We start from the raw sequence: 27,500 nt of genomic DNA, 5'->3' as shown, positions 1-27,500 counted from the left end.
TCTTGCTTTGCATATTTCAGAGTTATATGTGCGGAGCATGTCTTTATGGATGTCATAGTGGATCTGAAGTTTGTATTTACGCCATTTTCTTTCAGTCTTCCTACACTCTCTTTTTAGGAGTTTAACCGCTGGATTTTGCTTCCATGGTGCTTTCTGTTTGTCCTTAATTTTCTTGGATTTTAAGGGAGCAATGTCATCCATAATGTTTGCCATTTTTGCATTAAAGTGATCCAATAAGTCTTCTACTGAGTCTGACAAATTGCTTGATGTCTGTGAGAGTGCTTGCTCAAAAAGAACACTTGTCTTATCATTTATGATTCTCCTTTTTACCAACATAGATCTGTTCTGACTGTGTGGGGACATAGACACATCAAAGAACACGCAGAAATGATCAGATAACGCCAGGTCTTTAACAGCTGTGGAGACATTGAGACCCTTTGTGATAACGAGGTCGAGTGTATGGCCTTGAGAGTGTGTTGGCTCCTGTATATGCTGTGTTAGGGAGAAAGTGTCGATTAGTGCAATGAATTCCTTGGCATAGTTGTTTTCAGGATTATCCACATGTAGGTTTAGATCCCCTGATATAATAAGACAGTCAAACTCTATGCAAATGACTGATAGCAGTTCACCAAACTCTTCAAGAAAGACTTTAGCTGAATGTTTTGGAGGCCTGTAAATAGTCAGTAATAAAATCTGAGGAGAAGACTTAATGCTTGCACACAGATATTCAAATGAAGTAAATTCACCAAATGATGACTGATTGCACTGAAAAGATGCCTTGAAAATTGTAGCTATCCCCCCTCCTCTTTTATTTGCTCTGGTAGCACTCAAAAAACTGAAATTTGGTGGAGCAGATTCGATGAGGGTAGCAGCACTGTTTGCTTGGTCTAACCATGTCTCAGTTAAGAGTAAAAAATCAAGGTTGTATGTGCAAATAAGATCATTAATTAAGAATGATTTGTTTGAAAGAGATCTGATGTTTAGGAGAGCTAATTTTGCTGTAAGAGTTGGGGAGCTATGATCCACTGGGGAAATCTGAGGCTGTAGTGGTACAAGTAGGAGATTTGACTGGTTTACCCTGTAGGCTCGATGTGCTAGTCTTCTATTACTTGTCAGAACAGGAATAGAAAATGACATAGGCTTACTGGGTCCCGGCATGTTCTCAAAACTACTGTCACTACCATTTCTATTGCAGGGACCCACAGAATATCATACAATACTCTCATGAAGTTGTTGCTGCTCAGGTGATCCTTTTGCATGCGGAGGGGGAGGGCGTGGAGGTGCACTGCGCTTCAGTGCTGAAGGTCTTGGGCTGTTGAAAATCTGCCTGGCTGCTGGTAGCAGTCTCTCCATTGTTGCAGGGAACATCATGTGCTTGAGTGGGGATGGTGACGGGTATGTGGGGGATCCTGTGGAGTTTGTTTGGGTGGTGGAATGATGAGGAAAGGATTGGGATGGGATATTAGGTGGGTTTGGGTGGCCTGGGTAGTTGGATTGGGTGGGGTGGTTATTGGGTGTGTGTAGTGATGGGAAATCAAGGAATAAAAGTCCAGAGTCTCCATCTGCCAGATGGGGTCCTGGGGGGTTTGTTGCATCGCTTTTAGCAAGTATTCCAGTAGTGTGTTCCATGTTGTTATGGCTTTGTGGTGGCAAGGAGTCAACGGAGGTGGGGAGGGACACTGGTACATGACCCTTCCTTTCTGATAGCCTTCCAACAGCTTTGATAGGTGCTATCTTCTCCTGTTCATGACATCCATTTGTTTGCTGAGATTTCGCAGAGTTTGACGCCAGTGATTTACTATGAATCATTATAGCAGCACCCGTCTTATCATGTCCAGTGGACGTGGCTGGGCATTGTTGTTCTGGTTGTTTATGTTTCTCCAAGGTCTGCATGTTGATGTCCTCAGCTTGTTCCGTCTGTGTGGCTACTGAGCGCTTATCAGAGGTTTGGCTCAAGGTTGGCAGAGAAAATGTTGGGTGCAAGAGAGAGAGGTGATAGTTCTGAGTTAAGATCTTGGCCCCAGTCCAACTCAGCTCTGTGCTTTTTGGTCTGAAATATTCCCTGCGATTCCAGAAAAGGTTGAAATTGTCAATAAAATTCATCCCAACTGAAAAGCATGTTTTTGCAAGCCAGGTGTTTAAACTAAACAGTCTCGTAAAAACAAAGCTTCCCTCTGCTGGGAGTGGACCACTGATGAAAGTTTGTAATCCAAGCTCAAATAGAGCAGAGAAAAGTTCCTTGAAATCTTGTTGGATATACAGTTGTTCTTTGTAAATGTCATTTGCTCCAACATGCACAATGATGCGCTTGATAGTTGTATATTTTGACACCAGTTCTGCAAGTTTGTTTTTTGTGTCAGACACTGAAACATTTGGGAAACAACATACAATCATCCTTTCCCCATTTAGAAGTCTCACTGTAGAGTCGCCTAGAATGAGGGTTGTGGGATGAACAGGTGCCGAGTGCTGCTTCTTGTCTGTGCCCGTCTTTCTATTATTGTGGTTTGCTCGCTGCCTGTTTTGAGTTTTTTCCCTGGGAAAAACCTCTCTCACGTCCTGGAGGCATTCAAATCTGTTCCATAGTTTTAGGGGCTCTGGGTCACCCCTAGGACCACAAGCCCTATAGTTTGCTGATCTATCTCTGTTTCTGATCCGAGGCCTGGAATTAACATCTGAGTTTACTGGTGTTGAGGTACGTACAGTTCTTGTATTACGTTTTTTGCTTTTTGGCCTGGCACCTTGCCTGCGCCAAGGCTCAGAACTCTCATTTTGCTTTGTGAGGTCGATGCATTCAATGCTATTGGTAGATTGTTGAGTTACATTCTCTGCATTTCCAGTTGTCACTGTACTCACTTCATGAGATGTCTCTCGTAGTTCATCCGTCTTTGATGAAAGGGCACCAATCTTTGATTCCAAAGCAGAAATCCTCTGTTCTAGTTCAGTACATTTACTACATGATCTCCTGCGTCTCGGGCTGGAGGAGTGCATGTTGTTTAATCCAACTTCAAGGTGACTTGCCGTTCATGTAAAGTAAAAAACTAACTATTAAAGTTTCACCGTCTTTGCTAACCTAGCTTGTAAATGAAATAAAAGAAAGAAAAAGAGTGAAAATTGCTAAAGGGATAGTAAAGCAGGAGCAGCAAGAAATGCGTCCTACTCGCTTGAGTAGGAGAGAGGGAAGGCTACCTTGAATACATACAGTACACACACACAGCACACACACACACACACACACACACACACACACAGCGGTGGGCTGCTTTTAAGTCACATAAATGCTGTATATGAGTGGGGAAAAGAGGCTGGTGAGCATCTCCAGGCACCGCTGAGCAAACGGGCAGATCTCTACCACACAAAGAGGGGAACACCCTCAAAGAGAAACGCATCCTCTGAGCCTGAGATCAGTCTGTGAGCTCCAGTCAGTATGTGAGCCCTTGTCAGTCTGTGAGCCCTAGTCAGTCCCTAAGCTGATTTATGATGGGGAGTGTGAATCAGTTTTTAATGCTAGTCTAAAGGGAGCTGCCTGGCATTGTTTGGCGAGCGGAAATGTATAAAGTGTCACCTTAGTGAGTGTATGCAGCTCTAGTTTATAATATCAGGTGTGTGACTTCAGCATTGAGTTGGCAACAGCGAACCTTAGGAAGGGTCTGACGTTGAATTTGCCCTTATATAGCAGAGATACATCGCAACCGTCTCGTGTCAAAGGTGCACCTGAAATGGAGCTTTAAAATCTTCAGCGAAAATCATTGTGACCAGAATAATTTGTCTGTGTCAGTATCTTAGGAAAATATTTCACGTTGTCTTTTGTTTGACAAATGTCACCATGAGACAAACAGTGTGTTTGCAGTCTAGCTTTTAGCATCTCCCCGGCTCACTGTGGTTTCTATGGTTACCCGCAGGTGAAAGTGATGCTCCGCATCTGCCCCGTGTCGCCCCCGGAGACGGCCGAGTCCAGCTCCTTCCTGAAGGTCGACCCGCGCAAGAAACAGGTGACCATCATGGACCCGGCGTCCAACACCCAGCCCAATGCCGCCCAGAAGCGGGGCAGCTCCAATCAGGTGCCGCCCAAGATGTTCGCCTTCGACGCCGCCTTCCCCCACGACGCCTCCCAGGTGAGCCCAGAGCATCCGCGCACAGGAAGTTCATCTCAGCTGTCAATCACCCTCTGGGCTTTGTACTCGGAGCCGGAAAAAGATGACATAGAGAGGAGAAATGAAACATGATGAAATACTGCTATCCCAAACAATTTATATCGCCTCATAATCCTGAACTCTGACTTCCCTCCTTGTGTAATATATTACAGTATAATCTAATCCAGAAATAGTATGTGATTAATTATCTCCATGAATCTCGAATCTTTATGTGTTATTCTGTGCTGTGAATTGTAAAGAGATGAGTTGGGTGGAGGTAATTGTGAGCTGTCGTGAGCCTCATGGATATGCTGATATCCATCTCTCTCTCTCCCTCTCTCTCTCTCTCTCATTCTCTCTCTCTTTCTTTCTCCTCATCCAGGCGGAAGTTTGTGCCGGAACAGTCGCTGAGGTCATCCAGTCTGTGGTCAATGGAGCGGACGGCTGTGTGTTCTGTTTTGGCCATTCCAAACTAGGTGAGTGTGTGTGTGTGTGTGTGTGTGTGTGTGTGTGGAGCACACAGCTAACATCCCATACTGCAAGAGAAACCAGATCCATCTAATTCCATATTCAGATTCTACCACTGATTGTGGAGTCGACATCATTTAAATCACTGACATCATACTGACTAAATCTATTCTTGAGTGGCTGTTGTAGAGATGGCTGCATGGTCAGTGCCTGTGTCTGTGTGTCACACAAACACACACTCGCATTCAGAAAAGCTCTTGTCAGGGTAAAACAGCAGCCGTGATATTTCATGACAGTGTGCAGATGCTCCTGTCCACGAAGACCTGAAAACAAAACAAGCCAAATAACACACACTCACACACACACAAAATCATTCTCCTAAAAGCTATTCACCAGTCCAGTTCATAATTACAGCATTGTGAATGTGTCAAAAACACATTTACACTTCGCTTGTCTATCACGGGCCACATTTGAAAAGCAATTTCTCCTGATAATACAATGACTCTTTCACACTCCTCTAACCACACACACACACACACACACACACACACACACACACAAAGACGAAGCCATCACCCAGGGCCTTCACCAGGCTGGCCAGCATGCATCTCCTCTTCAGCCCCAAATGGACTCGAGCAGCCGCACAGCCCTCTATTCCTGGAGCTGCTGCTTCTGCTGGATGCGATAGGACAGGAGGCCGTCCTGGGAAGCTGGCCCGGTTCTAACAGCGCTCAATACACAAGTTTAACAGCTCCTTTATGCTAGCGTTAGACACGTCAAGAGACGACACCGTGTCAGGGGTGCATTCAGAACTGCCCCCAAGATGTCAGAAAAGCTTTTTGTTCCTGTCTGTAATGCTCGGAAGTGAAAGGGGAGGACGAGTGTCTTTTTAAAGCCACACTTGTCTGGCTGAGCCTGTGTGAGGGAATGTTGCCATGTTCCCACTTTAATAGCGCTTAAGTGCCTTCTCCACACACGCCCATATGTCTTGACACTGCAAACGAGCGGCAGGCGCGGCCGGCTTTTTTTCCGCTGTAATTTTTTAATCACTGTCTTCTCTCAGCCATGTCATGTCATGGACATCAATATGAAAGAAAGTGAGAGAGAGAGAGAAACATAGAGAGAGAGAGAGAAACAGAGAGAGAGAGAGAGAGAGAGAGAGGGAGGAAAAAAACAGCATCTACAGTACCCCTCCTCTTCCCTCGTTCCACAGCCTCTCATCTCCCCCTTTCATTCCCTCTCTTTCTCTCCCTCTCCCTCTCTCTCCACATCTTTTCATCTTGGCGGTCCAGCCCCTGTCATGTTGGATTGGCTTCAGTTGCGCTGCACGCATGACCAATCACATGCTGATTGAGTTTTACGGCCGGCTCCTCTCCTCTCCGAGACACACACACACACACACACACACACACACACACACACACACACACACACACACACACACACACACACACACACAGACACACAGACACACAGACACACAGACACACACACACACACACACACACACACACACACACACACACACACACACACACACACACACACACACAGACACACAGACACACAGACACACAGACACACACACACACACACACACCGCAGCCACAGAAAACAGAAGCCTCTTAAAGATTAACCAGCAATTTGCTGAGAGGAACAATGGGACTCACCGGCGCTGCCGTCACTGGTCAGCGATCAGATGAGACTCACACACTCACACACACACACACACACACACACACACCGCTGCCGTCACTGGTCAGCGATCAGATGAGAGACCGGACAGCCGGACGCGGTCACCTGCTGCTCGTAAAAACCACAGGCTGGGCCTGAGCACCAGCAGGAGAAGGATCTCGCGGTGATATCACCAAATGGCAGCTTCGCAGTTAATTAACCGCTGTGCAGGAACAAAGAAAACACACACACACACACACACACACACACACACACACACACTCTCTCTCGCACACACACACACACACACACACACACACACACACACACACACACACACAGCTGGAGCATTTGTGTTTCTTGACTTATTGCCTCTTCCTCCTTGTTCTTGCGGAGATGAATGAAGCAGCCGAGCGTAGAGCGGCCGTGGGCCGAGAGCCCTTTGAACTTGCAGCGGAGAGGGAAGTGCTGGATGACCAACGGGCAGCTCGTGGTCTTGTGGTCTTATTTTATTTTTTATCCTGCCCGACGTGCTCAGACTGAGCCCCCTTTGTGTGTTCTAATGGAGATCTAGAGGAGTGATTGGGATGCAGCAGGGTTGTTTTTTGCCCTCTCTGCCTGTGGTGGTGGGACTGGATCTTATGAATAAAAGAAAAGACGCGCCCATTTTTTTAAAGGATCGCCCCCTTTAAGACTCAAGAGAGGAGAACCACTCAAGCCTGTTGTTGACTCGGCTTCTCTGGGATGCATGCGGAGGATTCGTGATCAATCAGAGAGAGAGAAGGTGTTTGTGTTTGTTACGGGCACAACTAAACACACTTAAGTGGCCCCATAAATAAAACTCATTAAAGGCGAGTCGGCGCGCTAATCCATTTTAATGCGTGTCAGGTCCCATCCCGTGAAAAGGGGACGTCGAAAAAAGTAATTGAATTGCCGCCTCTGGCCCCAAAAACATCACGTCATCCATAAGCTGTTTGATTGAATTACCCCACGCTCTTTCACTCTTTTACCCCGGCACGCTCGTGAAAGAGCATCCATCTTCTCCGGTCGGCCCCGGCCAGACTTAATTGATGTGAAGAGGTCTCAGCAGTTCCAGGGGGGTACTGCTCCAAGTCCCTGTCTCTGCCGCAGATGGGAGATTTGGTCAAGAGATGGCCCATGCTGACCTGCCTTTAAGACTGATGGAGAGTGTTATCACACTAAAGGCAGGCTATCACAGTAAAATACCTCCACTCCAGAGGGACCCCCATCTTAATGAGAAAGCACTCAAGCCATTGTGCGCATCTTGTAGGCATCCATTACAGCCACTAAGAGGACCATGTAAGCACACTACATGCCAGTTCAAACAAAGGTCATGCAAAGTGACCATGTTGATATTCAAATATGCAGCAATGTCTTCTTTGCTTATTTGTGGGGATGGACGTGGATCTGGAAAACCCTCTCATGTCAAGCATAATCTTCTGTAAATAAATGAACAAATAATCAAATAAATAAATACAGACATACATACAGTACAGTACATACATTCTGTACATACATACATACAATACATACATACTGTACATACATACATAAATACTCTCACACACACAAAGCAAGACATGTTGGACATACCCCTGCATTACAGGAATGCTTGATGAAAACATGTGTACCTTCCGTACCTTCACTGGATTATGGAACGGAAACATTGTCTGTGTTCCCTCTCATAAAGGAATAGGAATGTAAATATGGCAGAGGAATTCAGGCTTACTGAAGCAACTGTAAAGCAAATTACAGCAGAAAAAGAAGCACGCGCTCTATCAAGTCATTTAAAATTAATTGCTTTGTGTTTTTTATTGCTTATTATCTGTAGTATTATTTTTCATAACCTGCTGGGTGTTTTCAGCTGCATGCATACTCGCTACCATTGCAATTACACACCCAACATGTGGCCCAGAGAGGCGCGCACACACACACACACACACACACACACACTAACACACACACTAACACACACACACACGCACGCAATACTGTATGCCTGAATCCAGAGATAAGTCTCTTCCCAGTCGATGCTGCAGTCAATGCAGAGTCCCTCTCCACAGCCCCCCAGCTAATGAAGGAAACATCCGCTGAAATGTAGCCGTCACCGACAGTTATTAAAAACAAAATTAATTAGCTCCTTTTGTTTTATTGACTGCGCTGCTCTATCGACGTCGTCTCTACGTTGGTGAATGATGGCGTTAGCGCAGGGGTGCTGATAAGTGCTATTAGGGAGATGCATGGAGACATGGCTGAACGCTTCTCTTGTGGCAATATTTCACACTCGTCGTACGTCGCACTTAAAAAACACAAGCGCAAGATCACGTGTCAGTAAATACAAACACTCTCAGCGCGCACACACACACACACACACACACACACACACACACATTCACACACATCTGCGACAGTATATTTCATACACAGAATTACAGTCTAGAGTGTCTGCACATTCTCAAGTATATACACATACAGTATGCATACACACACACATCTGTTATTCTTAATCACAATGTAGGGTCATATCTGTATGCATGGGCACACACACACACACACACACACACGGATAATGGTCTACAGTGTGCCCTATCCATACCATTATGTTCATATACAAACATTTCCTGTACTTAAATGCACGATAAAAACAATAGTTTACTGCACACACACACACACACACACACACACACACAGACACACACATAGGGAGGACACCAGAGGCATCGAGTGTTTGAAGTGGAGTCTGTGTGGAGTGAGTGTTGGTTATGGCATATGGCTTTGTTTAGCAGCGTGTTTGATCTTTCCCTGCTGTCAGCACTAGGAGCTCTCTCTCTCTCTCTTTCTTTCTGTTTCTCTCACTCTTTCTATTTCTCTCTCTCTCTTTCTATTTCTCTCCCTCTCTCTCTCTTTCTAGCTCTCTCTCTCTCTCTCAGCATGGTTGCCGTGGTGTTCAGAGCTGTGCTCAGGAACACGCCCTCTCCCTGATGGCCGCTGCCACGGCAACCGCTCCGTGGGTCAGCAGACTTTTAAACGCCTCGTGTGTCCCTGCGTGCGTGCGTGTGTGTGTGTGTGTGTGTGTGTGTTTGTGTGTGTGGAGCCAACCGACCACAGAAACCATATGGTAGATGTCAGAGCGAGAGGGAGATTTCCAGGCGGAGGAATACAATTAAACAGGACAGAGGAGTAGAGGAGGGGAGGAGGAGGAGAGGAGGAGGGGAGGAGGAGAAGAGGAGGAGAGGGCAGAGAAACAAACTTAGCTGCACACTTTAATACATGCAGGAAGATGCTCATTGCACACAGAAAGATGTTTGTGACATGCAGGAAAATGCCTATGACATGTAGGAATATCCTTTATGACCAATACTCAGGAATTACCTCATGGTGGGCAGGAATGTGCTCTTCCACAGATGTTGACGTGTGTCACTACCAAGTCGGACACGAATCAGATACGACATTTTCTTGAAAATGGACAAAGCAATAACTCTGATCTTGTGATATTTTACGGAACATTCCTCCTTCGGCAAAGCGTTCACGTCAGTTATCTTGACTTTAGCGGAACCCCAGAGTGTCGGCGTGGGTTCTGCAGACCGGGACCTCCGTCAGAGCTCCTGGCGTCGGGTCTGGTCCGGTTACATCACCGAGACGAGACGCGGCACGGCGCGGCGAGTCCAAAACAAGGCCATGAATCCTGAGGTGGTGACAGGAGATTACGCTTCTCCGAGGTCTCGGAAAACAAAGCCAGCATTCACATCAGGCGCACACACACACACCATGACCTCACTCCCGTCGTAAAACACATACGCGCACACACACACACACGCGCGCACCGAGTATGATTATGATTATGATTGTGGATGTATGTTGGCAGTCTTCGTGGGAGCCTTTGCTGCATTGCTCAGGATTGCTCTCAGCTTGATAGCTTGGCTGTGGTCCTGGTTCGGTTTGATTAAACCCATTTGTTCTGTGTGTGTGTATGTGTGTGTGTGTGTGTGTGTGTGTGTGTGTGTGTCTTTATGTGTGTGCGCGCGCGCGCGCGTGTGTGTGTGTGTGTGTAATCAGGGAAGTCCTACACCATGATCGGGCGAGACGACTCGACGCAGAGCCTGGGCATCATCCCCTGTGCCATCTCCTGGCTCTTCAAACTGATCAACGAGCGCAAGGAGAAGACGGGCGCCCGCTTCTCCGTCCGCGTGTCCGCCGTGGAGGTCTGGGGCAAAGACGAGAACCTCAAGGACCTGCTGTCCGAAGTGGCCACGGGCAGTCTGCAGGACGGCCAGTCGCCAGGGGTCTACCTCTGCGAGGACCCCATCTGCGGGATGCAGGTAGGACACTGATGCTCTTTGACTCAATGACAGCTTGGAGTCACGGTCAAATAAACTTTGGTTTGGTCATCCATGTGTTCTTCTGATGCTGAGCAAACAGATGTGTCAGCCAAGTTCCTCTCAGGCTCTCGGCTTGTTTTCTTCATGTTGTCTTGGCCATAGACTCCGTGGACAGAAGTTTGTGTAAAACATTTTGAGAGGATGCTAGGATCTCTGGAAGTTAGCTGGATGCATACCCTCCACTCGGGTTGTCCAGAATAATTCAGTTTTATTTATTTGTGAAATGAATTAAAACATTTATGCATTGTTATTATTATCATTATATCGGATTATACATCTTACTTTTAAGAGTGTTGTTTATAAATTACCCGAGGACAATTTGTTGATGGGGAAATCATTAAATCCTTCCTGACAGTTGTGGCTTTGCTTGAACAAAATTCTTTTATGGTGGTTTGTGCTGAAGTCGTCTAATGGAGTCGTCAGACACTTTCTGCCTCTAGGTTGCGTTTTTCTTTACACTCATCTAGAGATTATCCTCCGCTAATTTCTCAGCAAAGGAGTGAGGGGGGGGGGAGGGGGGCCGAGCCGAGCCGAGCATCGTGGAATAAAGCCGTCATTGTGAACTTAACTGGCGTTACATGTTGAATGGATTAGTTGCTGGAGACAACCATATCTCCGTAATCCCCGCGAACATCTTTAATCTGGTCCTGAAATAATCCCCCGGAGCCGTGCGCCCCGATGTTTCCGATGTTTCCTGCGTCTCTCTCTCTCTCCGTCTCCTGCCCCAGACACGTTATCAGTCTGTCTGTGCAGCGAACGTGATTGGTCCAGGCCGCCCATCATCTCACACAGTGATAATCATTTGGGTTTAACTTAATCCATTAAATGCAGACTTAGACACACAGACCTCCCGGGCGCTAGCTGTCGTCACCAGATTTCACTTTCTTTTTTTTTTTTTTGAAAAGTAAACTCCGGCGTGATGAGTCATGCTCCGTTGATAATCGCCGTGACAACACGTTCGGAGTGAATACTTTTAACAACTCTGTTTTGTCACCCTCGGGTTTGCACAGTGAAACCGATCTGTTTTTTTCTTCTCCCTCTTCCTGTAAAAAGAGCACTGGTGTTGGAAATGGCTGTTTTCCCAAAGCTCTCTACCGCAAAGGATCCATTCTAAATCACAGAGCTGCTGTGAAAACTACCAGTCTGGGTCCCTAGGATGTGAGAGCACGAAGTTAAAGTGCTGTTAGGAAGTGGGGCCCGTTAATGGGAGTCAGTGAGGGTGTTATGCTGCATTCCAGACAACTTGGATGTTGGAGGTCGGACTTCAATTCCAACCTTGAAGTTGGGGTACATAGACTTACCCTGAATTCAGAAGTGGGAACTCTGACCTCAAATGCCGTTCCATTGTACTTTTTCCCAGTAGTAGGAGGTCAGAATTCTTGACCTCCGAGGTTGTCTAGAATGAAATAGGGAGATTCCAACTAGGAAACGAGTTGTCTGGAATGCAGCATTAAAGTGCTCTGCCAGGAGTGTGTTAATCTGCACACACTCTTTTATTTATATATGTTTTGTTCTTAAGTATAGTCTGTCCCAGTCTGTGAATCAGTACATTTTATTGAATGTTTGTGTTTTGAATGGCTGTTCAACCCGCCTCTCTGTCTTTCTCCCTCTGTCTCTCCTTCTCCCTCTGTCTCTCTTTCTCTCTCTCTCTCTCTCTCTCTCTTTCTCTCTACCCCTCTCCTTCTCTTTCTCCCTCGTTCTCTGGGTCCAGCTCCAGAACCAGAGCGAGCTGCGGGCCCCCACGGCGGAGAAAGCCGCCTTCTTCCTGGACGCGGCCATCGCCTCGCGCTACAGCAGCAAGCCCGACTGCGACGAGGAGGAGCACCGCAACTCACACATGCTCTTCACCCTGCACATCTACCAGTACCGCATGGAGAAGACTGGCAAGGGCGGAAGTGAGTCTCTCTCTCACACACACACACACACACACACACACACACACACACACACACAAATGTCATGCTCTTCACCCTGCACATCTACCAGTACCGCATGGAGAAGACTGGCAAGGGCGGAAGTGAGTCTCTCTCTCTCACACACACACACACACACACACACACACACACACAAATGTCATGCTCTTTGTGCTGCACATCTACCAGTACCGCATGGAGAAGACTGGCAAGGGCGGAAGTGAGTCTCTCTCTCACACACACACACACACACACACACACACACACACACACAAATGTCATGCTCTTTGTGCTGCACATCTACCAGTACCGCATGGAGAAGACTGGCAAGGGCGGAAGTGAGTCTCTCTCTCACACACACACACACACACACACACACACACACACAAATGTCATGCTCTTTGTGCTGCACATCTACCAGTACCGCATGGAGAAGACCGGCAAGGGCGGAAGTGAGTCTCTCTCTCACACACACACACACACACACACACACACACACACACACAAATGTCATGCTCTTTGTGCTGCACATCTACCAGTACTGTATAAGAGAAGATCAGCAATGGCAGCAGTGAATCTCTCTCTCTCTCTCTCTCTCTCTCTCTCTCTCATACACACACACATACACACACACACACACACACACATACACACCTCACACGCTCCATATCTACCTGCATTGAATGGAGAAGACTGCAGCAGTGAGTGTCAGAACACACCTCACACATTCACACACTCTCTCACACAAACACATACACACATGCTCAAATCTCAAAGTCAAATATGTCAGCCCCATACCAGATAAGCCTCCCAAACACATGTGCTGTAGGACATGAGGTGTGTATTTTAGTCCTTAACAGGACAGCGTATTTGGAGAGAGATGGGATCCCACGCACAGATATGGTTCTCAGAAATGCTTTGAATGCAAAGCAGGAATGTTAAGCTTTGTTACACTGGAGACAAGAGAACTATTTTTATAAACTTCTGGGCAGCCAGCCCTTGAGAAGTGAAAGTTATTGAGCTGTACCGCAGTTTTCACAGTCTGCACACTTTATCAGGCAACATTATTTTAATGAGCTGATAATTGCTGTCCCAGGCTGTTGTGGACCGCTCATTAAAACATCTTACAAAATGTCCGCTCCACTCTGGCATAGCTCCCGTTGTTCTCTTCAATCAAGTTAAAAACTTTCCCCGCCTTTGATGACAAACTTTCTCTTTCAGCGCCGCTCTGAAACACTGCCAGTCTGCCATAAAAATAGCCCGCCCTTGATAATCCGTGTCAAAATTTTGGCACCTCCATTAAGTGAAAAAAAAAAAAACGTGTGACTCGTGGAAAAAAGAAAAAGTGCCCTGAGAGAGAGACACACTCTAATCTTCCAAGCTGTCAGGCTTGTGCTTGGGGCATCCGCGGAAACGGAACGAACTTCCCTTATCGGGGGAAGCACTCGGGGAACGGCGGAGTCAGCTGCCCCGATCTCCAACAAAGGGCGCATAGAGAGGCCAAAGTGAAGCCACATGTGTAAGGCTATAGCCCTGCGCAGAACTCAAGACTTGACAGGCGTCCAGACTGTGCACAAGGCAGGCAGTATATCTGCGCCGCGATTCGAGAGCCGGAGTTCAGGGAGCGCCGAGCAGCCCCAAAAGCGGAGGCCCTCGACGAACCGGAGACTCGCTTCTGAGAGCTGCTTTTTGGGAGTGTGTGTGTGTGTGTGAGTTGTGTGTGTGTGTGTGTGTGTGTGTGTGAAGGTTTTGTGTGTGAGCTGTGTGTGTGTGCGAGTTGTGTGCATGTGAGTGTGTGTGAGGTGTGTGTGTGTGTGTGTGTGTGTGTGTGTGTGAGAGAGAGTGTGTGAGTTGTGTGTGTGTGTGTGTGTGTGTGTGTGTGAGAGTTGTGTGTGTGTGTGCGTGTGTGTGTGTGTGTAGGCTGCGTTTGGGAAGTGGAGGGCTCTCCGAAGGCTGCGTCGGGGAGGCCGGGGGAGCTAATTCATTCGTGTTCCTCGCATGTGAACACACTCTTGTGATCAAAGCTGCAGAATTATGCAGCTCGTGTAAGACGCTGCCGTCGGTTTGACAGACAGGTCTGCCGCCACACCCTCCCTGAATGAGGCCTTTCAGGCAGCTAACTCTCCTCAGCCAGCTTTTGCCTTTGTGGATTTAAGATTTACTTTCCGGACCGCTAAATTGTGATACTCCAGGGAATGATACAAACTATAAATGAAGTTGTGTTTACATTTGCATATACACTCACTTGTTTGACAGTCTGTTTTGCCCCCGAGGCAGCTCGGAGGACGGTACAGAGTCCTTTTTGTAAATACGACCACTCCTGCAATCACGTCCCTGTAAATATAACCGCTCTTTGTGTACAGTAGGGTCCTTTCTGCAATTACGGCCACTGTGTGTTATCTGTAAATATGACCACTCTTTGGATTATCTGTCTGGATCACATCAGGCCCAGTCTCAGCTGTTCTCTTAGACAAAACACAACGTGAAGCAGCTATTAACTCTTGTCTTCTCTTCTCGTCTGTTCTCCTTCCTCCCTCCTTTCTCTCCCTCCCTCCGTGTGTGTGTTTGCGTGTGTGTGTGCTCGTGTGTGTTTGCGTGTGTGTGTGTGTGTGTGTGTGTGTGTGTGTTTGCGTGTGTGTGCGTGTGTGTGTGTGTGTTTGTTTGTGTGTGTGCGTGCGTGTGTGTGCGTGTGTATGTGTGTGTTTGTGTGTGTGTGTGTGTGTGTGTGTGTGTGTGTGTGTGTGTGTGTGTGTTTGCTTGTGTGTGTTTGCGTGTGTGTGTGTTTTTGCGTGTGTGTGTGTGTTGTGCAGTGTCGGGTGGCCGTAGCCGTCTGCACCTGATTGACCTGGGCAGCTGTGTGAAGGTGTTGAGCAAGACGCGCGACAGCACCACCGGCCTGTGCCTCTCCCTCTCCGCCCTGGGCAACGTCATCCTGGCCCTGGTCAACGGCAGCAAGCACATCCCCTACAAGTGAGTGTCCACTCTCAAACACACACACACACACACACACACACACACACACACACACACACACACACACACACACACACACAGCAAGCACATCCCCTACAAGTAAGAGTCCACTCTCAAACACACACACACACACACAGCAAGCACATCCCCTACAAGTAAGAGACCACTCTCAAACACACACACACGCACACACACACACACACACACACACAGCAAGCACATCCCCTACAAGTAAGAGTCCACTCTCAAACACACACACACACACACACAGCAAGCACATCCCCTACAAGTAAGAGTCCACTCTCAAACACACACACACACACACACAGCAAGCACATCCCCTACAAGTGAGTGTCCACTCTCAACACACGCTACTAATACACACACAGTAAGCACATCCACTACAAGTGAGTACTCTCCTTTCTCAAACATACTTCTAACAGTGGAGCTACACTAGCGTAACTGAAGCGTTCCGTTCGCGACACGTACAGTATGTTGCAGCAGTTAATAATCACTATAATCAATGGAAGTAGCTACAGTACACCAGACGCGACAGTGGCACGTACATTCGAAAAAAATAGACCCATCTTCTAAAATGGATTTTATGCGTGGCAAACGGAACGCTTCAGTTATGCGTCTGGTGTAGCTCCCCTGTAAACACACACACACACACACACAAATAGCAAGCATATCCTTACAAGTGAGTGCACACTCTCAAACACACACCACCACCACACACAGCAGAGACATCCCTTACAAGTGAGTCTACTCTCCTCTCTCAAAGCACTTTTAACACACACACACACACACACACACACACACACACACACACACACACACACACACACACACACACACACACACACAGCAAGCACATTCCCTACAAGTGAGTTCACAGCAAGTCGACAGTCACTTTCAGTACCAATCTTCAGTAACACTTCAACTCCCACACTCCTCAGGAGCTGCAGTACCAGTGTGTGGTCTGTCACTGTGTGTGTGTGTGTGTGTGTGTGTGTGTGTGTGTGTGTGTGTGTGGTCTGTCACTGCCACATTCCTCCAGTGCGCCAGCCGCTCTGTTATTTGGGATGTGTGATGTGCCCGCTTCAGGCTCAAATGCCAACCAGACACGCAATCAGCCGATGATTTATGCTCATTAATTATGCAGAAGAGTAATTACTGTTTAAACTTTATAACTCTCACCCCTCCCCCTCTCCGCCCCTCCTCCCCACCCCCCTCCTCGTTCCATCGTTCTTGGGTTCTGGGGTGACGCAACCGTAAAAATCTAATATTAATTTAACGACTCATCCGGAGGTGATTTAGGAACAGTTAACATCATGCAGACTTAAAACTTTTACCTTTTTTATATTCCGCATAATCATAACGAATCAATAATGCATACGCCGACATTTGAAACCTTTGATCCTAAAAAAAAAGTTCCTGGAGTTATTAAATCAGCTACGGGGGGTTTTGATTGGACGGAGCGAACCTTTCGGGGTGCTCCTATGGTGGGCGGGCCACGGCGTTGTGAGCATGCCCAGTAGGGCTGGAGGGAACAGATGCTCTTTCATATTCATTTTTGAGTGTGTGTGTGTGTGTGTGTGTGTGTGTGTGTGTGTGTGTGTGTGCAGCTCTGCCCGGCGGCCCTCACACAAGGCGCCACACACACACACACACACACACACACACACACACACACACACACACACACACACACAGACACACACACAACCCTGTTTATCTAACCAGCACTGGCCAGCTATTCAGCTCTCTGCTGTGGGACGAAGACCTTAAATAGAAATACAGAAGAAATACAACTAATTTATTTTCATATTACTTCAATTTATAAGTATGGCAAATCTGCCCCCCTCTCACTCTCTGTATGTCTCTCTCTTGCTCTCCTTCCCTCCCTCCCTCTCTCTATCTCTTTCTCTCTCCCTCTCTTGCTCTCTCTCTCTTGCTCTCCCTCCACCTCTCTCTCTCCCTCTCTCTCTTTCATTACAGAGGCATACACAGGACTTTTTTTCTGTGGCGTAACTCTGTAATTTAATCATGGTGGATTTACATTGCAAAGCACCAGGCGAGTTTTGAGACGGGAGGGAGCGCTCTGGAGACTGGAGAGCTAATTAGGGTTTGGGGCAATTTGAAGAAGTGGAACCAGTGTGAGAGATAACCTAAATGAATTTAAAATGGTACATAAATTAATATAAGGCCCAGGCAAAGGTCAGTGATTATCATTTAAGGCAATTAGGGACTAAATGCTGGGAATTTGAGCCTTTCAGGGAAGCAGATCATTTAGCTATTATATCTGGTGTTATTTGAATTCTCTAAAAACACACCGAGAGAGATAGCCAGTATCATGGTGTAATATTGTAATGATGGACACTCTGTTTGCTACTGTAAGCCCACTTGGATGTGTCCTATGAGTGTGTGTGTGTGTGTGTGTGTGTGTGTGTGTGTGTGTGTGTGTGTGAAAGATGGTGTGCCAGCGTGTTGTGATGGCACCACGCTGCCGGTCGCGGAGTCATAATTATAAACCCATCAGCTGCTGGGTAAAACAGGCCTGGTCAGATTGGTTGCCATGGTGAGCCCAGCGAGCAGGGCCAGTGCCCGTTGTGCTGATTCTCAGAGAGGAGCTTATACGCCCTCAAAACAAGCAGCAGGATCCGGAGCGGACTGGTCAGCAGACCCCAGAACTGCATCTTCCTGTTTTTCACCTGCCCAGAAACTGCTAGTGGAGATTAGCTAGTAGCTAAATCTGGTACAAAGCATCTTTTCCCTCAATGGGATTAATGCATTTTGTACACAGTCGCTGTAAGAAATAAACTTTAATAGGACAAGGCAAGGCATGTTTATGTTATTCATGAACAAAACAAAGAGTGGTTCTGGAGCCAGATGTCCACGGTGACCCGTGTTCTAACCGCATCCGAGCCTGGTCTGCATGCGGCACTGCCGGGCTCGACGGCAGGCAGGCTGCCTGAGAGCTGTGGTTTTAGGAACAGCAGCGTGGCAGCATGAGCTAGCCACAAATGAGTGTGGGTTGCCATGGCCCCCGCGGGCCGCTAACAGCTTTTCCCTCACAATTAGCATCAGCGCGGGCCCGGCTTAGGGACAGGATTAGCAGTGCAAGAACAATTGTTGCAAGAGCAGAGTGTCAATATTTACACTGCGCTTGGTGAAGTAAACTCCACAAAAACAGGCATTTTCTTTTCCTCTCTGCCCAGGAACAACACAGAGTAAAAACTGATCTAAAAATGTCTACTTAGTAGGGGAACAAAGCATATAGTGCCGTACTTGAACTGTAGTAACAGATTATACTAATACAGAATGGGTATTTGAAACATTTTTTATGGTGGTAAACATTTCTGCTTTTTTCTGTCTGATGACAGGAACAACACAGAGTAAAAACTGATCTAAAATGTCTATTTAGTAGGGGAACAAAGCATATAGTGCTGTACTTGAACTGTACTAACAGATTATACTAATACAGAATGGGTATTTGAAATATTTTTTATGGTGGTAAACCAGACCCGGCTCCAGGGGGGGGCAAAAGGGGGCGGTGCACCCTCAAACAAAAAAGGTGCCTCCTCAGTTTTACTTGGCCTAATCCTAACTGTAGCCTTTTACGATTGAGAGTGCCCCCCTGAAAATCTCAAATGCCCCCTTTATCACTGCTCTCTGCAGCCGGGTCTGTGGTAAACATTTCTGCTTTTTTTCTGTCTGATGACAGGGACAGCAAGCTGACCATGCTTCTGAGAGAGTCTCTGGGGAACATGAACTGCAGGACCACCATGATCGCCCACATCTCCGCGTCGCCAAGCAACTTCTCCGAGACTCTGTCCACCCTGCAAATCGCCTCCCGCGTCCTGCGCATGAAAAAGAAGAAGGCCAAAGTAAGCGTGGTACGACGCAGCCTTTATTATACATCTGTAATACAATCATTACTTGTGTTATAACATCTCTATAAAGTACACGTTACAGTAATGCCTTAACCACACCCCTGTCTATTGTAGCAGTAAAAATTACTTATTAATGTGTAGTAATGTGTGTAAACATGTGTAATATGAAAAACAAATACATATTAATGTGTAATAACATATATATAAATACACACTTCAGTAATACATTAATAACACTTCTCTCTCTAATGTAGCAGTAAAAATAATACAATATTACATGTAATGTATGCATGTAACAACATGAGTATAAACATATGTATAATACAAAACAAGTACTTGTTAATGTGTTGTAACACGTTTGTAAATACACATTACAGTAATCCATTAACACCACTCTTCTCTCTCTCTCTCTCTCTCTCTCTCTTGTAGCAGTACACCTCCAGCTCTTCGGGGGGCGAGAGCTCTTGTGAGGAGGGCCGGATGCGACGTCCGACGCAGCTGAGGACGTTCCACTCCCGCAACGTGGTGGACCCCGACATGCCCCTGCTGCACCTCTCGAGCGACCACGACGACTACTCCAGCAGCGAGCAGTCGTGCGACACCGTCATCTACGTCGGCCCCAACGGCTCCGCCCTCTCCGACAAGGAGCTGACGGACAACGAGGGCCCGCCGGAGTTCGTGCCCATCATCCCGTCGATCCACAAGAACAAGGCGGAGCCGGCGGCGGCGGTGGCGGCGGCAGCAGCAGCAGCGGGCAAAGTTGGCGGAGGGGCACCGCTGTCCCCCCAGAAGCCGCCGCTGACCGCTTGCCAGCTGCCCCTGCTGCAGGCCGGGCCGGCCCCGGTGCCCGTGCAGGCGGTACAGCCGCTCCTCTCGCAGCCGCTGGCATCGGTGCCCGAGGAGGGCGCGGAGAGCGACAAGCCCGAGAAGGACTGCCTCAAGTGCAACACCTTCGCCGAGCTGCAGGAGAGACTCGAGTGCATCGACGGCAGCGAGGAGGTCACCAAGTTCCCCTTCGAGGAGGTGCCCGCGTGCCGAGCCACCGCCAAGGTCGATCCCATGATGCCCGCGGCACTGACCGCGGCCCTCCAGGGGCACGACCCGAGGGTGTCGGAGCTGCCGTCCACTCCGAAGCGGATCTCCAACGACCAGCAGCTGGACGAGATCCGCGAGGCGGTGGAAGAGGCGGAGCTGGCCCAGTCCATCATCGAGAGCCTGACGCAGTCGTCGGGCACGCTGACCAGCAGCCGGAGCGTGACGGGCAGCAGCAGCGGCTGCGGCGGGGTCAGCCAGATCGTGCCCCTGCAGCGGGCCAAGAGCTCCGGCCTGCACGACAGCCGCGAGTCCGTCAGCGGCGCCGGCGACGGCAAGCCTCGCTCCGTGGGCTCCCCGCGCCTGGGCGTCGCCAGCCTGACCAAGACGTCTGAGTACAAGCCGCCGCTGTCGCCCTCGCAGCGCAGCAAGGTGTACACGCAGAAGTGCGTGGTGCCCGGCACGCCGCCCTCCTCGTCCTCCTCGTCCTCGCACAACCTGACGCGGGACGGCGGGCCGACCTCGTCCTCCACCGAGTCGCTCCTGCTGCAGCCGGAGGCGCGGACGTCGCCCGTGGGCGTGAGCATGGGCTCGGCCGAGACGCTGTGCGACGACGACACCGTCCCTCAGCTCCCGCTGGACGGCGGCAGGAAGGACGCGACGGCGACGGCGATGGCGGCGGCGGCGACGGCCACCGTCCTCCTACAGCGCCCCCTCGAGACCAACGGCGAGGACGAGCTGGTGTTCACGCTGGTGGAGGAGCTGAGCATGGCGGTCGGCGGAGTGACCGGTGGCGTCGGAGGAGGAGGCGGAGTCGTGCTGGACAATGGCCGGCCCACCAGCATCATCAGCTTCAGCAGCGACTGCTCGGTCCAGGCGCTGGCCTCGGGCTCGCGTCCGGTCAGCATCATCAGCAGCATCAGCGAGGACCTGGACCGCTACGCCACGATCACCACCCTCTCTACCACCACCTCTGCCACCACCACCGCCACCATGTCCGAGGCCAACCTCGCCCGCTTCCTGCCCACCCAGAGACGCGCGGACGGGGACTCCATGGCGACGGCGACGGCGACAGCGACGGCGGCGGCAGGGATGACCGGCGGTCAGTTGTTGGCGGAGCCCAGCCGCCGCTCGTCCATCAGCTCCTGGCTGAGCGAGGTGAGCACGGGCAGCGACGGGGAGCAGTCCTGCCACAGCTTCGTGGCGCAGCACTGCTTCGGTCAGGGCGAGGCCATGGCTGACCCCTTGCTGCCCGAAGAGGTGGACGCGGCGAGGAGCGCGAGCGGACGGAAGACTCCCGAGAGCGACGCGGCGTTGGTCAAGGGGGACAAACCGAACGACAAGAGCACCCCGACGAAGGAGCGGCTGAGCAGAATGTCCCCCACCATCAGCAGGACGACGGTCTCCGTGTCCACGGTCCAGACGCTGTCCACTACCAGCGGCTTAGTGCCCTTTAAAACCACCATCACTGTCCACCCCTGTGTGGCCGTCAAGCCAATGATCATCCAGGATTTCAGCTCTCTCTCCTCGCCGACTAAAACTGCCCCGCTCAAAGACGCCAAATGCCCTCTGATGCCCCTGTCCAGCGACATCATCTTCGACGACCCCTGGATGAAGAGGGACGGCGTGGACTTCAAGGTCAAGGAGCTGGTCTGCGAGGTCAAGCCGGAGAAGCGCCTGGCGGACTCGGTCAAGTCCAAGAGCGGAGGAGGGACGGTGGACCGGCGTAGCTCCAGCAGCGGCGAAGCGGCCTGCTCGCCGGACGCCTTCAGGCGGGTGGTGGACGGCTGCGAGATGGTGCTGGCCGCTTCCGACGGAACGACCGCCGCCGCCGCCGTGTTCTCGGCCGACATCCTCCGCACCGGGAGCCTCCCTCGCGGCTGGCACCGGCTCAACCGGCAGGACGACCTGGAGGACTACGCCGCCGCCGCCGCCGCCGCCGGACTCCGCTACGCCAGCGGCGAGTACCGAGGGCTCGGGGTCACGACCTCCACGCCCTGCAGCCCCCGGGCCACGCTCGAGAGGAGGGGCTCGTCCTCCAAGGGCCTCTTCGCCCGGCAGAAGGGCATCCCGCCGCTGCCCCCGATACGCAAGTCCAGCCTGGACCAGAAGAACCGCGCCGGACCGGCGCCGCCGCACGCGTCCGGCAGCATGCTGACGCTGTCCTTCCTGGGCAGCACGCCGGACGACCTCGGCGGCAACGGCAAGAAGGGGTCGGGCATGGAGAGCAGCCGCCTCTTCAGCGCCAAGCTGGAGCAGCTGGCCAGCAGGACCAACTCGCTGGGCCGCTCTCACGGCGGGCACTACGACTGCCACTCCCTGGAGCGGGCCGAGAGCCTGGCGTCCATGGGCGCCAACAAAGGTGGCGGCGGCAGCGCCATCAGGGACAGCACGATGCCGCGGTCGGGGAGGAGTTTGACCCGCGGCGCCTCCGTGCCCTCGCCCACCAACGGCAACAACAACAGCGTGCCGCCGTCGCCGGTCAAGGGCGGCCAGTCGAAGATCTCGGCCGTCAGCAAGCTGCTGATGGCCAGCCCCAAGGCCCGCAGCCTGTCCACCTCCAGCACCAAGACCCTCAGCTTCTCCACCAAGTCCCTGCCGCAGTCGGTCAACCGCAGCTCCAGCCTGCCGCCCAACGGCAAGAACCAGAGCGCCGGCTCGTGGTCCACCCAGTCGCTGAGCCGCAGCCGCGGGTCCGGCCTGGCGTCCAAGCTCCCCCTGCGCGCGGTCAACGGCCGCATCTCGGAGCTCCTCCAGGGCAGCGGGGGCTCGCGTGCCGGACACGGCCGGGGGGCGTCCGACTCGGAGGAGCGCGGCGGCGGCGGCGGCGGCAGTGGCACCAGCAGCGGTAGCGGCGGTGGAGCCAGCGGCAGTAGCAGTAGCAGCAGCGGCGGTCAGCAGCAGCAGCAGGGCGCTGAGGAGCGTCCGGCGGTGGTCCACACGCTGCCGTCGCCCTACAGCAAGATCACGGCTCCGCGCCGCCCCCACCGGTGCAGCAGCGGGCACGCCAGCGACAACAGCAGCGTGCTGAGCGGCGAGCTGCCCCCCGCCATGGGCAAGACGGCGCTCTTCTACCACAGCGGCGGCAGCAGCGGCTACGAGAGCATGATCCGCGACAGCGAGGCCACCGGCAGCACCTCCTCCGCACAGGACTCCATGAGCGAGAACAGCAGCTCCGTCAGCGGACGCAGGAGCCTCAAGAACTCCAAGAAGAGGAACAACACAGGTACACACAACACACACACACACACACACACACACACACACACACACACCACCTCGACACGCAGAGAAACACACACACACACACACACACACCAGTGAACACAGCAGCCTCAAGAACTCCAAGAAGAGGAACAACACAGGTACACACAACACACACACACACACACACACACACACACACACACACACACACTTCACCTCGACACGCAGAGAAACACACACACACACACACACACTTCACCTCGACACGCAGAGAAACACACACACACACAGAGAAACACACACACACCAGTGGACGCAGGAGCCTCAAGAATTCCAAGAAGAGGAACAACACAGGCACAACACATACACACAATCCACCTCGACACGCAGAGAAACACACACACACACTCACACACACTCGGACACACACACAAAAAGACATTCACACATTCTCAGAAAGACACTCACACACTCTCAGACACCTACAGTACACACAAACTTTTAGACACACACACACACAGAAAGACATTCACACACACTCCGTGAAGCTCATGATGAATAGAAATGGGGCAACACATCGTCTTCAATATAAAGTGCTGTGGTTCAAACTGGGAATCTGAGAGGAAATAACAGCTTGTTGTGCTCTTTGGGGAAGAGAGGCTAATTTTACACGCCTGCACTTTTGAATGTGTGTATTGTATAAGCGTGAAGCATGACAACCTCCCCCTTGTCAGATCATGGGGACCAAAATTGAAGGCAAACAATAACATGTGTCTTCACGTCTCAGAGCCACACAGCAGACATGAACAGACTGCTGCTGTTTGAGTTCTGTGGGTGGCCCTTCAACTTAAGAGTGCATTCACAGACCCCGCAGTCACACACACACACACACACACACACACTTCTCTTTCCACAAGCCAAGCGTCTCTCCTCCAGTCGCCTCCCCCACCTCCCCCTCCTCCCCCCCCGCTAGAAGGCCTGCCGGTCGGCCTGCCACAGGGGACGTGCTCCTTCAACTCTGCCCGTTTAAATCCCCTGCTGAAACAACAGTGACATTTTCACTCCCCTCATGCTTCAAAGCCGCTGCCGTTTGGCGGGGGCAGAAACTCGATGAAAAGCCGCATAGTAATCACGCATTTATATGCTGCGCGTCGGAATGCAAAGGGCTGGACACGCGCCAAAGAGCTGGGAGCCGGCGGCCGCTTCAAATGAAAGGAACGGAAAGGGTTTGCAGTGGAGGAGAGAGAGGATGGAGTGTGTGTGTGTGTGTGTGTGTGTGTGTGGGGGGGGGGGTGCATTCAAACATCCCCTTCATGATTTTTTAACATATACAAATATTTTTCTACACTCAGTCATTCATTAGCTGTAAAAATAGTTGCTTTTTAACATTTTAATGTCGCAATCTCTATAAGATGTAGCAGCAGTACAGAGCTGACCTTTCTGCTTTATTTTTTGAGACAAAAGGGGGAACAGGGAAGCCATATAGGAAGTACAGAGGCCCGTCTGTGTGACGGTGCGGCGAATCAGATAGGGCGTGGCGGCGGCGGGACGGGAGCCGTCCGTTTCTCCGTTTTCTCCATCTCTATGCAAATGGAGCGTCGGGAGCGTCGGGAGCGTCGGGAGCGTCGGGAGCGTCGGGAGCGCCAGCGAGCAGAGAGAGAGGGAAGGGGGAAGGCGGAGAGCGGAGATCACGGCTCTCGGCTCTCTTCCACAGAGCGGTCAGATAAGGCTCTGACCCGCCGGACTTATCTCTGCACCCGGCGCCGGAAACAAAGAAGCCTGCAGCAGAGCACATATACAGATAGGGAGCGGACTTATAGGGAACGGCTCCGGGCCGCATCAGGGCCGGATCGTGCGCAGATGAGATGAGCTCACGTGCCGTATTATATCTGGGGGAAAGCTGCTATCTGAATTGGCTACGGCAGCAGCAGCAGTAGCAGCAGTTGTGCAGCGAAGCGAACAAACACAGGAGAGAAATTTGAAAAGTGGTTTTGCATTCATAGGATACGGAACCTTCTCCTATCCCATTCCCAGCTGCTAAAGGAAAACATATTGTGTGCATGGGGGAGATGGGAATATATCACACACACACACACACACACACACACACACACACAGAGAGAGTACAGGATTGCATAGCTTCACTATGACTAGATGTCTGTGGCATGAGAATGAGTTTACAGCTTTTACAGTAATGTTTGTGTGTGATTGTGTTATAATGCTGAAATGTGTGTGTGAAAGTGGGCATCTGACTTACAGTGCAGTAATGTGTGTTTGTGTGTGTGTGTGTCTGGGTGTGACCGAGTGACATTGCAGTAATGTGTTTGTGAGATTGAGTGACAATGCAGTTATGTGTGTGTGATTGAGTGACAATGCAATAATGTGTGTGTGACATTGCAGTAATGTGTGTGTGTGTACGTGTATGTGTATGTGCACAGTATGTGTATGTGTATGTGTATGTGTGTGTGTGTGTGTGTGTGTGTGTGTGTGAGATTGACTTATATATTCCATGTATATACTGTATATAACACGTTGCTATGGCGTTGTAGGTACACAGAGGCGGCGTCTGATCCCCAACCTCAACCTGGACACGGCGTCGCCGGTGCGGAAGCCCATGATCAGCCCGGGCGTGCGCTGGGTGGACGGCCCCCTGCGGCCCGCTCAGAGGGGCCTGGCCGAACCCTTCGAGATAAAGGTGTACGAGATCGACGACGTGGAGCGTCTGCAGAGGAGGAGGATGACCGGAAACAAGGTGAGAGGAACAGAGGGAGAGGAGTCACGTTAAGATAGGGGGCAGCCGTGGTGTACTGGTTAGCGCACCGGGCTTGTAACCGGAGGGTTGTCGGTTCGATCCCCGACCAGTCCACCATGGCTGAAGTGCCCTTGAGCAAGGCACCTAACCCCTCACTGCTCCCCGAGCGCCGCTGGTTGGGCAGGCAGCTCACTGCTCTGGGTTGTGTGATTCACCTCACTGTGTGTTCACTGTGTGCTGCGTGTTCACTAATTCGGTTAAATTGGGTTAAATGCAGAGAACTGAATTTCCCTCACGGGATCAAAAAAGTATATATTCTATTCTATTCTATTCTATTCTAAGAACAACAGGACCGCCCTATGCCGCCCTCTGATTAGCGCCCTAACCCTAACCCTATCCTAACCCAGCACAGTGTGAGTGTCATTGAGTTCAGCCAATCAGGCGTAGGTATAGGGCGGGACTTGGCGTGGCCATAGTAGGATTCGTAAATGCGCTGCCTGGCAGAGGTGTACGAATCCAGCTTCAGAAAGTAAAACCCCCTACATTTAGCTTATGATTGAACAGTTCTGAACAGGACATACAGTACAGTATATTATGAATAGTATATAAATACATTTTATATGTACATTCTATATGTATCAAATTTAAATAAATCTGGTAAAACAGGGCTTTCCATACATAAGGTTGTTGCAACTGTGCCTCTGTTAGAAAGCATTGAAGCTTGTGAGGTCGATACTCCACTTCCAGACACTCATATTAGGAGACTGGAGAGATGTATGCCCTCATTAATGTGGATGAAGTTGTCTGCCAAAAGGCTAAATAAAAATGTAGATTCAAGCCGAGGAAGTTAGGTCTCTTGTGTGAGCTATTTGTGAGCTGAAGATGTGCTTCCTAACTTTGCCAGTTTTTCATAACTACACAAAAAGCATTCTTGGCAGTTCTTTTTCTGTCATAAAAAAATGGCTTTGTTTGATCCGATCCAAAAACGCAGTGTCTTGAGATCCCAGGAGAAGCAACCAACTGAACAATTTGAAAAACATTGAAAAACAAAACCG

At 50.3% G+C, this 27,500-nt stretch overlaps 1 protein-coding gene across 2 annotated transcripts in view; it reads left to right on the top strand.

Annotated features, from left to right (window-relative positions):
* kif26ba (kinesin family member 26Ba) overlaps positions 1-27,500 on the top strand; it is a 137,101-nt gene that overhangs the window by 105,830 nt on the left and 3,771 nt on the right. Inside the window, exons 6-13 of one of the 2 annotated variants that reach the window (XM_062522912.1) lie at positions 3,900-4,112; positions 4,513-4,606; positions 10,350-10,612; positions 12,384-12,567; positions 15,396-15,555; positions 19,286-19,448; positions 19,884-23,712; positions 26,243-26,445. In XM_062522912.1, the coding sequence (XP_062378896.1) occupies positions 3,900-4,112; positions 4,513-4,606; positions 10,350-10,612; positions 12,384-12,567; positions 15,396-15,555; positions 19,286-19,448; positions 19,884-23,712; positions 26,243-26,445 (5,109 nt within the window). Of the gene's footprint in view, positions 1-3,899; positions 4,113-4,512; positions 4,607-10,349; positions 10,613-12,383; positions 12,568-15,395; positions 15,556-19,285; positions 19,458-19,883; positions 23,713-26,242; positions 26,446-27,500 lie in introns of both variants that reach the window. The other variant, XM_062522911.1, reaches the window with a different exon arrangement.

Source organism: Sardina pilchardus, chromosome 20 (assembly GCF_963854185.1).
Source record: "Sardina pilchardus chromosome 20, fSarPil1.1, whole genome shotgun sequence".
NCBI lineage: Eukaryota > Metazoa > Chordata > Actinopteri > Clupeiformes > Clupeidae > Sardina > Sardina pilchardus.
The sequence above is the reverse complement of the archived record's forward strand: the minus strand, read 5'-3'. Positions and strand labels throughout refer to the sequence as shown.